The following is a 17,196-nucleotide window of genomic DNA, read 5'->3' on the forward strand; positions in this document are numbered from 1 at the left end:
CACTTAGAAATACTCAAAATAATCTAATACTCAGAAAAATAGCAATATTTGATTATTTATTCAAACATGAAAATTAAATAAATGGTTATGAAATTTCAGTTTTAAAAATCCATATTTTTTTTAACATCACAAAAATAATTTTCTTCCATTACTGCTTAAAATCTGGCACCGATCTTATCATTTAAGTGACATATAGAACTTAGTGATTGTTATATTTTATATTACCATGGTATAACCTTCGGAGATTCGGTTTCCAATTTCTAGTTAAAATTGTATGATAAAAAGTTGGAATTGTGACATTTATTTTATTAAATTTAACTCTATTTTTCTTTGTTTAGAATCCTAATATTGTTTTAATAATTATTATTTGTAAGGATCAAATTTTATTTATAACTTTCGGATTTGCGATGCCAACTTTGGATTCTAAAGGAGATGTTTTGGAAGACTCTAGCCCTTGTGCAGGAGTCAGAGCTGATTTAAAAACCTGTCTTCTTCAAAGTGACTGCGTTAAAAAGGTGTGAATGGCATTTAAAGTTTCATTTTGTGATTATTTAAGTAAATCAAGAGCTGTAATTATTCTTATCTCAGTTCCAACTGAATGATATGCTCAAGAAATCGGAACGCATTCGTTCTTTAAAATGGAATTATTTTCTATTATTTTTTTTTCCATAGAATTATTTCTATGTTTAAAGTAGTAATAAAATTTTTCCTCTCAAACATATTTACATTTAATGACAAGTAAACCGTGCAAAAGAAAAAAGTATTCAGTGATTTAGATAGGCCTCTTTGGATTATTAATATTTAACCCTACAGATATTACTTTAACTTAATACTTTTTTTTACATTTGCGTGGTTATTTTTAATTAATCTTTGTGTGTATAATTTACTTTTTAGTACAATAAAACTCCAAGACAGTGCCTTTCTACAAATGATCACACAGTTCCCACTGAATGTCAGGCATTAAGAAACCTTTTTATGGAATGCAAACGTTCTCTAGTAAGGATTGTTTTTTACAGCTACTTTTTTTTACAATATAGTCGTTGGACGTTGAATCCCGTCAGAAAAAATAGGCGAACAATTCGCGTCTACATATTAGTATTTACTATTTACTTAAATATTTGGTCCTAAACGTTACTTATTTTTACTGTGGCCTCGTTGCATAACCAAATTTTTGATCGCCCCTCAATCTTTCAATGACTAATTCATTTCTATTGGACATTTTAATAAAGTGGCATTGGAAAATAAAATGCGTATTTAGGGCACATTCTAAAAGATTTGCCTTCTCGCTTTATTTATCGAATATATTGAAGTAGTTTTATTTATTGAATACCTCTATTACGCCCTATTTACATTTGTTATGGTCCTTCAAATCTAACTGTTGATATTTTTACTTCGCTTTGAATGAACATTTTTTCAATTTCGTTTTATGTGCCGAGAGCATTTTCTATGTATCAGCACCGCTGTTTCCAACAATTATATGAAATCTACGAAAATCACATTAGAACTATCTACTTTCCATCTTGAGTTTTGGTGGATATATAGTATTCATGACCTATTTTTGAAACACTTTTTCCAACTTCATTAGAGAATGAAAAGAGTAGCTTTAGGAATTCTCTGACTTTTAATAAAGCTGCTACAGTACTGATTATGGTATTTTTATTTTGTAAGGAATAATTTAACTAGAATTTTTCGGCTCTAAATGTTCTAAAATTGCTGTTTTAATAATATATAATTCATTTTAAGTATATCTTATGTACATTTTGTGCAGAATAAATGTATTTAATGTAAAATCTCTGTTTTTCAGTTAGATAATAGGCAGAGATTTCGAGGACGTAAAGGGTATTGAAGTTGCACTTCAATTTTACATTTATAGTTAAATTCTCTTACATTTTTCCATTTCAAGAAGCGACTGCCATTAACCTAGACGCTTTAAATTTTGTAAATGCAATCTTTTTAATAATAAAATCTTTTAATTTGTTCGTACTCTTTTTCTTGATATTAATTTGCCTCCAAGATATGTATAGAAATAATGAAGCTCTTTGATAAGTACTCATTTATTAATCTTCTTCGAGCCAGTCCGCTGGGCTTTTTGTTTTTTGGAAGTAACCCTACCCGTAGGAGAAATATTACCTACATGTAATGTTTCGGAGCAACATGTAAAAAAAGTCATTACTAATAGTTAGAATTTACATATTATTAATAGAAGAATATTGTTCCTAACCTGAAATAATCTAAAAAATACATTATATATATAATTGATCACAATCAATAATCAATTTTTGGTGTACGATAAATATTCATAAATTATAGCACTGTTTTAATTCAGCGCTACTTACATACTTAGTGATTTCTGCATTGTCCTTTACAAATAATTTGCACTATTGCATTGATCAACTTTACACTTGCAACATATTGCACCGTATTAACCCTTATCTCTTCTAGCGGGTTAGTCTTAAGGATGTGTTGACATCGTAACGTGCCTGGCGAGGTGAAAACTGGGAGTTATTATTTATTGGGTTCATGCCCTAAAAACATTTGTATTAAGCTTTGTGTGATATGCTTCTTTAATTAGTTCTGGACTGCAAATTTGGCAAAAAATGCTTTGTTTCCACTCGGTTCATAGAATTCTGGTATTGATGGTTCCATGTGATGACATTTCTTTCAAGCAGAAATTGAACGAGTTCTGATTTAGGATAGCTGGAATAAATAGTCTTTAATCCACTTGCCTTTGCTGCTTCCTTTGCCATCAGGCCAAGTTCTTCATTTTCTTCCTCTTCCACTAGTGCTTTAACCACCAATATTAGAACCATGTTCCTCTCTTATTTTTTCGCATATCTTGCCGTGATTTTGGTGGTTTTTATTGACACCTTGGCCATTCTGCTACCAATCATAAATGCTACTTTATTAAAACCGTCCTTAGATTGCATGCACCTCTATTTAAGCCGCTCGAGTTCCTTATAAGTAGAGCTTATCTACTTGATTGTTGCTATAGATCTGTCTAACCAATATTTTCTAGATTTTTTTTTTTTTTTGTAGATGAAAGGCTGCCTACTCTGCTACTCCTCTTTCTCCTATCTTTGACTGCAGTACCTTGCTTTTAGTTGTTCCAGAGATTGAAAGATAGACTCAGCTTAGCAGCTAGGTCTCTTGGATTTATCCAATCCCGGTAATCGACAAGATTTCTTTTTCCATTATTATTTTGTACAAAAAGTAGAGGTCGCAGATCTGTTGAACTTTTAAGTTTATAGGCACGAAAAATCTTATTTATATTCGCCTGTGACGACTGTTTCATATACGTATAATTTCTCCATAGTGAGGTATCTCCCAACATATTCTGATGAGCTTTATTTTATGACCATATAGTTCTGTTTTTTTGAAGAGTAGAATAGGAGACCTGATAACAGTCTACAGCCTAACAGAGGTGCGCAAAAATTTAATCAATTAAATTTTAACTTTATTAATTTTTATTTTATTTTTAATTTTTAAATTAAATTAAGTTTTAACTCAATTCCTCTTCCTTCTGCTAATTTAGTTCACTACCTTGGGATGTACATCGACAAAATACTAACATGGAATCCGCACACTAACCTCAAAAGACTTTGACTCAAACGACGGAACAAAGTTCTGATGCGACTAATTGGCAGATAGTCGAAGCTTCCACTGGAACATAAACGAGTAATATACAATAGTGTACTCAAACCGATCTGGACTTACGGACTTGAGCTGTGAGGTTCAACCAAACATTCCAATTCACAAAAGATACAGTCTTTCGTCAGATTACGAATTCTCCATTTTATGTCTCAAACTCCACCCTCCATGGGGGAGTATTAATACTTTTAACTTGCAAAGTGTAACCAGCTCACGGAAAACACTGATTTTCTTTCATCTTAAAAGTTTGGTTAGAAATTTAATAATTAAATACTTAGTAGTAAAACTTTAAAATAACAAAATGGAAGTTTAGAAAACCTTATTTAACCCCTCGCAAAATGAGAGTATAAGATGGTCCTACGTACTCGTAGGTCGAGTTGAAAAGCCATATAGTGAATGATTAAATCAATTTAACGATTGACATTAAATTCATTCGGTGTTTAAAATTAATATTCAATTAAATTCTCAGATTTAATCATAATTTTTTTAGTTTGATTTGAAATTTAGTTCACTAATTAATTGTCATATGATTAAAAGTAAGATCGCCGATTAAATTTTGATTAAAATTTAATCAATTACAAAATTTAATGAATAAATTTATGATTAAATTGTTTTTTAAGCAGTATCATCTCTGCAGCCTAAATACATAAAATATCCATGCTACGTAACTGTTTTTAACAGTAAATAGGATGTTTAAATTAAAAAGATTTTATATTAATAAATAAAACTTTAATAGAATCTTAGAAAACATATTTTGATAAAAAATAGTTGATGAATTAAACAAAGAATATCCTCTTTGGAAGACGAGCTTTCAAAAAACTATATTTACATGATTACCAAAGCTTTTTATAAATTTGTTAAATGTTTTATAATTGACTCACAACCAAATTCACAATTTTATATTTTGAAATTATATGATTTCCGATTCATTATTTTTGACAAAAGTACAAAAATGGTAAATACAGAAATAATTGTGTTTAAGTACATTTGTACTCTCTCAGTAATAAGCGACATTAGTTTTGGGCCCTTGCATTTTATCTCTTGAAATAATAAAATAATCGATTTAATTTTTCAATAAATAAAACATTAAATTTCTGTTAATGTAAATAATTCTATCTTTTGAATTGTATCAAAATACCTTTGTTGCAGCTCTACTAGGTCAAATAAATTCTTCACTTGAAAGCCAAGTTCGACTTAGATGATAAAGACTGATAAAGTCTTTATATAAAAAAGAAGATTGATTACCCAGTTAAAAAACAAATTACAAATAGTCTTAAGTCAGTGACTAGCGTAGGTTTTGTCAACTTACTTATAAATTACATTAAAGAAAAAAACAGGAAATGGGAAAAACATATGTCTTCATATCAGAAAAATAAAAACCACAGAATCCTAGGAGGTAACAAAGTAGTATTAATAATTAAATTATAATTCCACGCAGGATTAATAATCCCCACTGGAATTGCAATTATTAAATTTGTTCAGTAGGACATTTGTTTAAGGGTTGCTCTAGAAAGCGTAATGTTGAATATATATATATATATATATATATATATATATAATTGTTCCAAAATTATAAAACTTTGCTTTGAAAAATTACAATCAGAGCTCGACAGACGTACTCCGTTAAGTGGAATACATTTTCAAACAATTGCTAAGGGAATATTTCTACCTATTTGAAAACTAAAAGGACAAATAAACAAAATAAATCACCTTATTTACGAGTATAATCTGCTTAATCTCACTAATATTTTGTATAAATAATACATTCAAAAATTGTTTGTATATTCTATTGTGAAATGAATTCATTGATTTGAAAGTTTATTTTAAAGCTAGATTTTTAAGCCCTTAAAGTTTAGAAACAGTTTATTGAATTTAATTTCCCATATTCTGAAGTACTGGCACGCATCTCTTTTAATCTTTAGTCTCTCTGATATATTGTTTATATATCTCACAAAACTTAGTATATATATACATATATATATAATTTATAAACTATATATACATATATTTATAAATTTAAGTTGGATGACCAGGTAAGTACGTTTTTAGATAATATTATGAAGGTCAACATTTCAGAGGTGTTGTATAAATGCAGATTTGTTTCATTTATACAAAATAATACCCATCTGGTCAAGTAAAGCAGTTATCGTAATACAAAAAATTTATTGTGTCAATTCTCATGACTTTTACCGCAATTCTCAAATTTTTTCTTCATACTTTGTTTAATATTTTTTGAGTTAGAAAATGAATATCATCAGATCTGATTGGAATTTTGTACTATTAGAAATGTATTTATAGAATTAGAAGTATGTGGAACAATAGGATGGGAAGTAGCAAAAAAAGAATATTAGGTATACTAAAACTCTTAAAAATCTGTTCACTAGATTTAAAACCTACACGCTAGAAGAACTCTCTTTGATATTTTGGTCTAGCCAAGTTAACAATTTCACACAAAAATTACTTAAAGTTAATGACTATTATTTGATTATAATTAGGAAGATAATAAAGTAGCACTATTTTCTTTTTTTATTTAAAAATAGTTATAAATAGAATTTTAAACGAAATTCATCAATTTACAAAGTTTCAATTCCAGTTATTAATATATAACTGTACCGGTAGAGTACTAAATAGGCTAAAGTTTCCAAAATATATTGATTAGATAATTAGATTTTTACCAATTAGGTTGGTTATTAGATTATTACAAATAATTTAAACTTGTAATTTAAAAAAATAAAATTATTAAAAAACTCAATAAATCAAAATTGTAAGAAAGCGGTTATTGAATTTGTTGATTATTATAATTTGATACTTTTTAATGGAGGAGTTAAGCGATTAATTTAATTTTACCGTAAAGCATTTGTACCTATATTCACTATATTATCACTTTTAAAGTCGAATTCGATTGCGACTTTTGGCCAGTGAATGCTAGTACAGTAGCTTCTCTTATTAAGACATTTTTTTCTCACTTTCAATCAATGACATATATTGCTCAGAATCTTGTGTTATTTTGAGTATATTGTTTCAGTTTTTTGCATGTTTGTGGTGATATGTGTCTTATTTAGTATTTACACAATGCTGAATATTAAAAGTAATGTTTTTATTTGTACGCTTCCAAATATAAATGTACATGTTAAATTAGCATTTATTGGAGGGAATGACTTTGAATTGAGATATGTTTTTGTAAAATGCTTATAAAGCAGTCGCGCCAATTCGATTGGTCATTGCGCTATCAAGCGTAGAATCCCAAGATATTCTCTTCTTTTAAATAATAAAAAATATTGAGCGCTTATTCTTACTAATTTTAAGCTTTAAGTAGAAAAATCTAAATTTATTTATTTCTTAAGTATAATTACCTAATTTTATAGCCTACCAGTTCTTATTAATTATAGAACTAATATTTGATTATTTAATCTATAAATTTTATTTGTTAAGAGGAAGACTAGTCAAGCTTATGAGCAAAAAAGTTTTAAAACCTACTTATAATAAACTTTTATCTGATTATCTAGCTACTTCTTTATTGTAACAATATTAGTATTGGCCTAAACTAAAACTAAGTACTAGACGATATGAATAACAATTTTTAAAGCTTCTACTTTAAAATTACTGTTTTTAAATAAGTTTGGCATCACAGCTCTGGTTTAATAAACCGTCTTGATAACAAATTGTATGCTACGGCATTAAGAAAAGAGTAATTTGCTAGTTTTACTCAATAAATATAATAAAGTGGCAATGAGCCTTAATATCTAATGGTCCAAACGTAAGAACCATTTGTATAGCAACGGATACACGTTAAAGAATTGACTCACCACCTTTTTTCTACTTTTCAGATATTTCAATGAAATTTCTAAAAAAAATGTTATTTATTATTTTTGTTTCTAATGTACTACTTAACTATTCAAATTGAGCCAATAAGGCGTTTTTATATTTGTAAGAGAGGCTTCAAAATGAGAAGAGAGTTATGAACCATAGTAGAAGTTGAATAAACTAGAAGACAGCGGTTGTTCTGTACAAGCCAGTATATCCACACAGCCTAGCACGAAGAGCAGGAATGAGCATGGCTGCGGCTGTGAGGTCATGAAGAAAATTAGAACATTCTACTAACAAAAGATAAAGCTTGTCTCCGTTAGAAACGGATTTGTGCAAAGTAATACGTTTGAGACCCACTGATTTTGGCAATGATCTGTAAATCATGCGGGCACCTGCAACAAAACATGTTTAATTTTACTTCTGAATCACATTTTAACTTACTATCCACCAATTTAAAATTTATATGAAAAATTTGTTTATGGGGAAGAATATAAACAGCCATTTTTCAACCTGACGGCCTTATCTCATCTATTGAAAGATTATTTGGTTTATATCGTTAAATGAGCAGCCTAAGTCAGAGTTGGGCACTGATTAAAAAAAAAATTAAATTCTAAATTTAATTGATTAAATTTATTTTCAATTTTAATCAGAATTTAATCGGCGAATTTAATCGTAATTTTAATTAGATGACAATTATTTAATCAATTAAATTTCAGAGTAAATCGTTAAACTAATTTAATCAAACTAAAAAAATTATGATTAAATCTGAGAATTAAATTGAACTTTAATTTTAATCACCGAATTAGTTCAATTTCAATCGTTAATCAAACTAATTTAATCATCCACTTTTATGGCTTTTCAACCAATGGTTCGAACCTCGTTTTGGCGAGGCGCTTTTTCTAAGCGTCTTCAATAAATACTTTTCGGTTAATTTTTGTAGACTTGGACTTCTTCACGAGTCTCTAGACCAATGGTTCTTAACCTTTTCATAGACGCGGAACACAAATATATGTACATATATATTTTTCTCGCGGAACACTAACATTAAATAATTTAAAATTCGGTATTAAGCAAGAACTTAAAATTAAATTCAAATTAAAAAAAAGGAACAATTTTTTGTTTTCGTATCTTTCCTAAGTATCTAAATTTCAATACATTTAAAATTGAAATTTCGCGGAACACTTGGACCATATTCGCGGAACACCGGTTAAAAACCACTGCTAAAATTATAGATCTGTGCACAAAATAACTATAGTTTATAATTAAGAAAAACAAAGTGTACAAGAGAACAAAATTTCATACGAATAAGTGGTTCACGGTGGGAGATATAAAACGGTCATAATTTTACAGAATTTCATGACCCAAAAAATTTTCAACCCTTTATATCTTCTACCTTTTTAGATCTGTGCAAAAAGTAACTAAAGTTTATAATTGAGAAAAACTAAGTGTATAAGAGAACAAAATTCCATATCAATACGTGGTTCACAGTGGGAGATATAGAACGGCCACAATTTTACAGAATTTCATCACCCAAAAAATTTTCAACCCTTTATATCTTCTAAAATCATAGATCTGTGCACAAAATAACTATAGTTTATAATTGAGAAAAACAAAGTGTACAAGAGAACAAAATTTCATACGAATAAGTGGTTCACGGTGGGAAATATAGAACGGCCATAATTTTACAGAATTTCATGAGCCAAAAAATTTTCAACCCTTTATATCTTCTACCTTTTTAGATCTGTGCACAAAATAACTATAGTTTATAATTGAGAAAAACAAAGTGTACAAGAGAACAAAATTCCACACCAATACGTGGTTCACAGTGGGAGATATAGAACGGCCATAATTTTACAGAATTTCATGACCCAAAAAATTTTCAACCCTTTATATCTTCTACCCTTTTAGATCTGTGCAAAAAGTAACTATAGTTTATAATTGAGAAAAACAAAGTGTACAAGAGAACAAAATTTCATACGAATAAGTGGTTCACGGTGGAAGATATAGAACGGCCATAATTTTTCAGAATTTCATGACCCAAAAAATTTTCAACCCTTTATTTCTTCTAAAATTATAGATCTATGCACAAAATAACTATAGTTTATAATTGAGAAAAACAAAGTGTACAAGAGAACAAAATTTCATACGAATAAGTGGTTCACGGTGGGAGATATAGAACGGCCATAATTTTACAGAATTTCATGACCCAAAAAATTTTCAACCCTTTATATCTTCTACCTTTTTAGATCTGTGCACAAAAAAACTATAGTTTATAATTGAGAAAAACAAAGTGTACAAGAGAACAAAATTCCATACCAATACGTGGTTCACAGTGGGAGATATAGAACGGCCAAAATTTTTCAGAATTTCATGACCCAAAAAATTTTCAACCCTTTATATCTTCTACCTTCTTAGATCTGTGCACAAAAAAACTATAGTTTATAATTCAGAAAAACAAAGTGTACAAGAGAACAAAATTCCATATCAATACGTGGTTCACAGTGGGAGATATAGAACGGCCATAATTTTCAGAATTTCATGACCCAAAAAATTTTCAACCCTTTATATCTTCTAAAATTATAGATCTGTGCACAAAATAACTATAGTTTATAATTGAGAAAAACAAAGTGTACAAGAGAACAAAATTCCATACCAATACGTGGTTCACAGTGGGAGATATAAAACGGCCATAATTTTCAGAATTTCATGACCCAAAAAATTTTCAACCCTTTATATCTTCTACCTATTTAGATCTGTGCACAAAAAAACTATAGTTTATAATTGAGAAAAACAAAGTGTACAAGAGAAGAAAATTCCATACCAATACGTGGTTCACAGTGGGAGATATAGAACGGCCATAATTTTCAGAATTTCATGACCCAAAAAATTTTCAACCCTTTATATCTTCTACCTTTTTAGATCTGTGCACAAAAAAACTATAGTTTATAATTCAGAAAAACATAGTGTACAAGAGAACGAAATTCAATACCAATACGTAGTTCACAGTGGGAGATATAGAACGGCCATAATTTTCAGAATTTCATGACCCAAAAAATTTTCAACCCTTTATATCTTCGACCTTTTTAGATCTGTGCATAAAATAACTATAGTTTATAACTGAGAAAAACAAAGTGTACAAGAGTACAAAATTCCATACCAATACGTGGTTCACAGTGGGAGATATAGAACGGCCATAATTTTCAGAATTTCATGAACCAAAAAATTTTCAACCCTTTATATCTTCTACCTATTTAGATCTGTGCACAAAAAAACTATAGTTTATAATTGAGAAAAACAAAGTGTACAAGAGAAGAAAATTTCATACCAATACGTGGTTCACAGTGGGAGATATAGAACGGCCATAATTTTCAGAATTTCATGACCCAAAAATTTTTCAACCCTTTATATCTTCTACCTTTTTAGATCTGTGCACAAAAAAACTATAGTTTATAATTCAGAAAAACATAGTGTACAAGAGAACAAAATTCCATACCAATACGTGGTTCACAGTGGGAGATATAGAACGGCCATAATTTTCAGAATTTCATGACCCAAAAAATTTTCAACCCTTTATATCTTCTACATTTATAGATTTGTGTACAAAATAACTATAGTTTATAATTGAGAAAAACAAAGGGTATAAGAGAACAAAATTCCATATCAATACGTGGTTCACAGTGGGAGATATAGAACGGCCATAATTTTATAGAATTTCATGACCCAAAAAATTTTCAACCTTTTATATCAGTGGTTCTTAACCTTTTCATAGACGCGGAACACAATTATATATATATATATTTTTCTCGCCGAACACTAACATTCATTAATTTGAAATTCGGTATTTAGCAAGAACTTAAAATTAAATTCAAATTAAAAAAAAAAGGAACAATTTTTTGTTTTCGTATCTTTCCTAAGTTTCTAAATTTCAATACATTTAAAATTGTAATTTCGCGGAACACTTGGACCATATTCGCGGCTAAGAACCACTGCCCTAGACGTATATAGGACCACCTTTCACTCACATTTAACCATATTTACCACTCACTAGACTTAGATAGGTCCACCTTGGTTGGCGACTCACTAGACTTATATAGGGCTACCTTACAAGCACATTTAACCATGTTTACCACTCACTAGACTTATATACGGTCTACCGGAAAGTCCTGTCCGTTTTTGGGAATAAAACAAAATACAAATTTTTCTTACCAATAAACTTTATAAATAAACTTTACTAAATAATATAATTGCCATTATTATTAATGATATCTCGCCAGCCTGAGCACAATTTATGTATTTCATTTTTGAAAAATGTATTATTTTTTGATGCGGGAAATTGAACCAGTATTTGTTTGATATGTACTTCATTTTTAAATGTTTCGCCCTTCAACAAATTTTGTAAGGACAAAAACAAGTGATAGTCGGAGGGTGCTAAGTTCGGGGAATATGGTGGATGCGACAGAATTTTTCAGCCTTCTTCTGCAATTTTTTGGCGAGTCTTTAAAGCAGCATTTGGCCTGGCATTATCATGATGCAGTATGATGTTCTTCCTATTGAACATCGCCGGCCTTTTTTCTTGGACTGCTGTCTTTAAATTATGCATTTGCTAACAATACTTCTCCGAATTTAGCTTTTCGTTCGGTTTTAAAAGCTCATAATGTGCATGTCCCACTATATACACAACATTCTCTTATTCAGAGTGAAATTAGATTTACAGGTGGAAGGGCTAGGTTTTCCGGGTTCACAATATGTCCTTTTCCTTACAATGTTTTCGTAGGTAATCTACTTTTCATCCCCAGTTATCATCCGGTTCAAGTAGAGCTCGATTTTGACCTCGAACTACGGATTTAACCCCAATAGACTATTTTCAGAGGGGATATCTAAAAAATAAAGTGTACAGTAACCTTAATCCCTTGGTTTCAATCGAAGATCTGGAATATCGAATAGCTCTAGCCTGCCTAGATCTGGTTTGTTCCATTTGAAAAAAACTTAGATTCTATATCTGGGGAAATTGGGGTTTAAAAAATGGGTCAATTACTGAAAAAAACTAGATTTGATTAAATACGTCTTTTCTATTTTTTTGAAATTTCCCGCCGTTTAAAAAAAAAAGTGGGTGGAACACATAACTCTGGTCACCCTGTTCATAAGTCTATTGAGTCGCCAACTAGGTTAAATGTGAGTGTAAGGTAGTCCTATCTAAGTATAGTGAGTGGTAAACTTGGTTAAATGTGAGAGTAAGGTGGTCCTATCTAAGTATAATGAGTGGTAAACATGGTTAAATGTGAGTGTAAGGTGGTCCTATCTAAGCCTAGTGAGTCGCCAACATGGTTAAATGTGAGTGTAAGGTGGTTCTATCTAAGTATAGTGAGTGGTAAACATGGTTAAATGTGAGTGTAAGGTGGACCTATCTAAGTATAGTGAGTGGTAAACATGGTTAAATGTGAGTGTAAGGTGGTCCTATCTAAGTCTAGTGAGTGGTAAACATGGTTAAATGTGAGAGTAAGGTGGTCCTATCTAAGCCTAGTGAGTCGCCAACATGGTTAAATGTGACTGTAAGGTGGTTCTATCTAAGTATAGTGAGTGGTAAACATGGTTAAATGTGAGTGTAAGGTGGACCTATCTAAGTATAGTGAGTGGTAAACATGGTTAAATGTGAGTGTAAGGTGGTCCTATCTAAGTCTAGTGAGTGGTAAACATGGTTAAATGTGAGAGTAAGGTGGTCCTATCTAAGCCTAGTGAGTCGCCAACATGGTTAAATGTGACTGTAAGGTGGTTCTATCTAAGTATAGTGAGTGGTAAACATGGTTAAATGTGAGTGTAAGGTGGTCCTATCTAAGTCTAGTGAGTCGCCAACATGGTTAAATGTGAGTGTAAGGTGGTCCTATATAAATAAGTCTTGAGAGTCGCCAACTAGGTTAAATGTGAGTGTAAGGTGGTCCTATCTAAGTCTTGAGAGTCACCAACATGGTATAGATGAGACACCAGACTGGTAGAATGAAGGTGCCAAGTTTGGGAAAAGTGATAATATTGATAGAGAAGAGGCACCAGCTAGGCGGAATAAAGATGCATTGGTCCGATTCTGGTTTAACCATTGGCAATGTTTGGTTTTAAAAATTTAATCTCTCAAATTTTGATTAAATTAAAAAATTTAATCGTCCAAAGTGATTAAAACTAAATTTGGAATTTAATTCAATCAATTAAAATTCTGATTATTTAATTTTAATCTTAATTTTTAGTTATGATTAAAAATTTTAATTGATTAAATTCCGATTAAATTAAAAGTGAATTTAATTTTAATCAACTAATTTTGGCCGATTAAATTTTTTAATTTTAATCATGATTAAAATTAAATTTCGGTTTAATTCAATTGTTTTTTAATTGATTAAATTTTTGCCCAACTCTGGCCTAAGTTCTTAGCTTATTCTTCTTAACTCTGTTTTACCTTATTATCATTCTTAATAAATTAAATATGTGCTGACCTGTCCAATATAGCCAATTCTTTTCGAATTTCTCTCTATCATCTCCTTCAAATACTTTGTACACAGAAACAATGAATCCAGTCGCATTTGTGCTAGGCCTTTTGGAAGTAGGATCGAGAGGTGGCCGAGCAATCGTTGCTACTTCATTGAACAGATCGAATGTGTGCACTGCTGTATACCTTAGACATTTCGGATCAAACTTGCGCAAGGAAGCAGTTCTACAATTATGAAAGAACTCACCAGGATCAGTTTGTGCTTTGTTTATTACATAATACGAGATGAAAGGAAACTCAGCTGAAAAAAAAATTACATTTTTTATCAGGACCTTGGAAATTTTATTTTTAAAAGTGTATACCTTAGGAATTTTAGTTAAGAAACTGAATATTTTATTGGAAGTAAATTGAACAAAAACTATAAGCAGTCAAAAAAAAAAAGTATTAGAATTATAATTATTACTAAAATTAATACCAAAGCTTAAGATAATTGTTTTATCCTAATTTTTAAGTTCAATTCCAACTAGAATCTTTTAAGAATATATTGACGATATTTATCATCAGCAAAAAATTAACTTAACATTAAATAAATTTTCTAAATCATTAAGATCTACACAATTTTCAAAACGATTGGCAAGATATTATGTACACAACTCTGCTTTCAAACAAATTTGGCTTTTAAAAAATCCTCTTTGGACTATACAAAAAGAATGTTTTAAGTATTTACATAAATAAAATATGGTGATTAATTATGAAACTTTGTGGAAAATAAAGTAATTAATAATAAAATTACAAATTTCGAATTTTGAATTGGTGAAATGAAAGTTACTCCTTACGACAATCAAGTAGTACTAACTGGCTATAGCTACTCAATTTCACCTAAATGGTTTAAAAGCTTATTTCATGTATTTAAATATGTATTGTTTATTTTTTTAGGCTCTTGCTGACAGGGACAATTGAATGTTATCCTTGAATTCTTTGAAAGCTGATTTTTTATTAACTTAGCTACTATGTTCAATTTTGCCAACAGCAACTCATATTGTCAAATTTAAGAGTAAAATAGGTGAGTGAACAAAAACTATTTTTAAATTTTAAGGCAAAAAACACACATACTTTAGATGCATCTAGTTAAATTAGTATTTCTAGAATGAAATTGCATTAATAAGAAACTTAGTTTAAATTTTGATGAAAATAAAGATTACTACCATTTTTCTCCAAATTAGCCAGAAGCATTCCCTCAGTAGCAGTCCTTGATGCTCCCATTTCTGTCAATAAATCGCAAGCTGTACTTTTCTGCTTAACGAGAGGCATTGATAGAGGAGATTCCAAAATTGGTTCTATTGGTTCCATTTGCGTCATTAAATGAATTAGAACACATAATTTTGGATCATCCACTTCCACAACTGATAACTGACTCTGTTTAGTCTCTATTAGTGGCATCTAGGGAATAAAATTAAAAAAGGATTAATTATAAGCCAACCTTTTATTTATAATCTATTGTCTGAAGAAAAAGAGAAATTTCTCTTGGCCAAAATATGCCTAAGTTAAAAAGTTGTAAGTTAAAAAAATATACAAATTATTGCTCTGTAAAGTAAAATTTCAAATTTGATGTTCTTTATAAACAATAATTTCATAATATGATAAAAAATGGATTGCTAGTTGGTCATAAAATTTCAGCATCATTGAAAAATGTGATTCGATCTGTAATTAAAAAACAGTTTTTCATAAAAACAAGGTTTTTTTTTTAAGGTAACGTGGGGTCGTGGGCTCTCCTCTCGTAACGCTTTTGCCCTGATTTTCCGGAGACCCAGAACATATTTACCAGTACTCTCAGAATGACTATCCGGACAGTTTCACCACGCCTTGAATTGTGATCTTGAAATCAAATATAGACTCCTTATTTTATTTATTTAAAGCGGTTCAACACCTGTGATTATTGGCACCTGAAATTTCCTTAATCTGAGAAAATTACGTCTAGGAACTTGAATATTGTTCTCCTGTTCTCGCAGGAGCATAAAAGTAGTGCAAGTTGTGGTGCAACATTGTGGCCAATTTTTCTCTAAGAAAGCGTTCCTCAGATTTGTGCCGAGCTAGGATACTGTTCTTCTATGTTGGAGCCGAGGAAACCTCATGGAGTCATAACAAAAGAGCAATTTGTTAATTATTAATGACTCAATTTTTTTTTTACATATGTTGCCAGATCTGGTTTGAATCTATCTCAGAAACAATCTTAAATTAAAAAAAATTAATTAAAATTAATTAAAAAAAAAGTGACTGTTAATATTCTAAATTGCATAGGTTCACATATAAAAATAAATGCTCCTACTTCTCAGACCAAAACAGCATCCTAAAAGAAATTCTTTGTGTGCTTCTGAATATAAATGTTTTTTAAATATGAGGACGTCGGTGAAAAGAAAAATGAAAAATTTGTATTAATTTTTATCTGTTAATCGTTCATAACAATATGAGCAAATTTTACCGGGACTCCAGCTGGCAAGAAACGGTCCACACTTGCCACAGGTATAATGAAGCAGTCCTTATCCAAAGACTTCAATTCACCAATATCTGCTTTAGGTACAGGATGTAGCGATATCGGCTTACTGGTTCTCGCTGAATAGCCTTGGTTGTCATTATTAAAGCTGACCTATTAACATATAGAACAAATATTTTTGAAATAATAATATTAAATATAGGCCAGCTCACTAAGAGCTATACACAAAATGGAGTTTAGTTCTTTTTTAAAAATTATTCATATAAAAACTGTTATTCTTGCACTTTTTGTTGGTTACTAGATTTTTTTTTTCTGTTAAAGGTGACAAATTAAGTGTGCAATTCAGAATGGAATGTACGAAAAATGGTAATTAACTGATAAAAGTCAGAGCCGAGTAAACGATAAGACTAGAACAATAGAACAACATCAGCATACCATGTTGTACGGGTGGTGTGCCAGTTTAAATGGTTTGGAATCTGGCTAACGACATCATTCTAAACTGTTGCAATAATTATTTTTTATGCGTAGTATAACGTCAATTGTAAGGCAATTTTAAGGAATATGTGACGATTTACCGCTGATCATTAAATACTAGTTTAAGTTGTAATTAATTCATTTAGTATTATTTTTGTATTGTACTTTCCTGTATGATATAATTAATAAAGTATTAATAAAATTTCATTATTATTATTATTATTGTTTAAAAAAAAAAAACAAGAAAATTGAGAAATATTAAAGACATCATGAATACATTTTTTTGTAAGGCCTCAACACTGCCTAG

The 17,196-nt window shown here is 30.0% G+C and overlaps 2 protein-coding genes and 1 long non-coding RNA gene across 11 annotated transcripts in view; 2 read left to right on the forward strand and 1 right to left on the reverse strand.

Moving 5' to 3' along the window:
- The first annotated feature begins 150 nt into the window (after positions 1–150).
- LOC141460306 (cytochrome c oxidase assembly factor 5) lies at positions 151–17,105 on the forward strand. Of its 8 annotated transcripts, XR_012461874.1 has the most exons (5): positions 151–515; positions 895–996; positions 3,037–3,166; positions 3,249–3,421; positions 3,533–6,700. XR_012461874.1 is itself a non-coding variant. In XM_074140407.1 (3 exons), exons 1-3 carry the CDS (start codon positions 408–410, stop codon positions 1,844–1,846), a joined length of 252 nt encoding a protein of 83 aa, XP_073996508.1. In that variant the 5' UTR covers positions 166–407; the 3' UTR covers positions 1,847–1,983. The 8 variants fall into 8 exon arrangements, 1 of the variants encoding a protein (XP_073996508.1); XR_012461931.1 differs by lacking the exons at positions 3,249–3,421; positions 3,533–6,700 and adding an exon at positions 14,861–14,987; XR_012461934.1 differs by lacking the exons at positions 3,249–3,421; positions 3,533–6,700 and adding an exon at positions 13,998–14,396.
- LOC141458247 (uncharacterized) overlaps positions 5,823–17,196 on the reverse strand; it is a 44,407-nt gene continuing 33,033 nt past the window's right edge. For both annotated transcript variants that reach the window (XM_074136071.1, XM_074135996.1), the window contains exons 2-5: positions 16,404–16,568; positions 15,130–15,364; positions 13,932–14,225; positions 5,823–7,847 (exon numbers count right to left, since the gene is read on the reverse strand). In XM_074136071.1, the coding sequence (XP_073992172.1) occupies positions 7,633–7,847; positions 13,932–14,225; positions 15,130–15,364; positions 16,404–16,568 (909 nt within the window). In that variant the 3' untranslated portion in view covers positions 5,823–7,632. The remainder of the gene's footprint in view (positions 7,848–13,931; positions 14,226–15,129; positions 15,365–16,403; positions 16,569–17,196) is intronic.
- On the forward strand, positions 9,829–14,396 carry LOC141460539 (uncharacterized). Its single transcript, XR_012462136.1, has 2 exons — positions 9,829–13,256; positions 13,367–14,396. It is a non-coding gene; the product is annotated as an uncharacterized lncRNA (long non-coding RNA).

This window comes from Rhodnius prolixus, unplaced genomic scaffold, assembly GCF_049639745.1.
Source record: "Rhodnius prolixus isolate KJV_2025 unplaced genomic scaffold, Rpr scaffold_1, whole genome shotgun sequence".
NCBI classification, from domain to species: Eukaryota; Metazoa; Arthropoda; class Insecta; order Hemiptera; family Reduviidae; genus Rhodnius; species Rhodnius prolixus.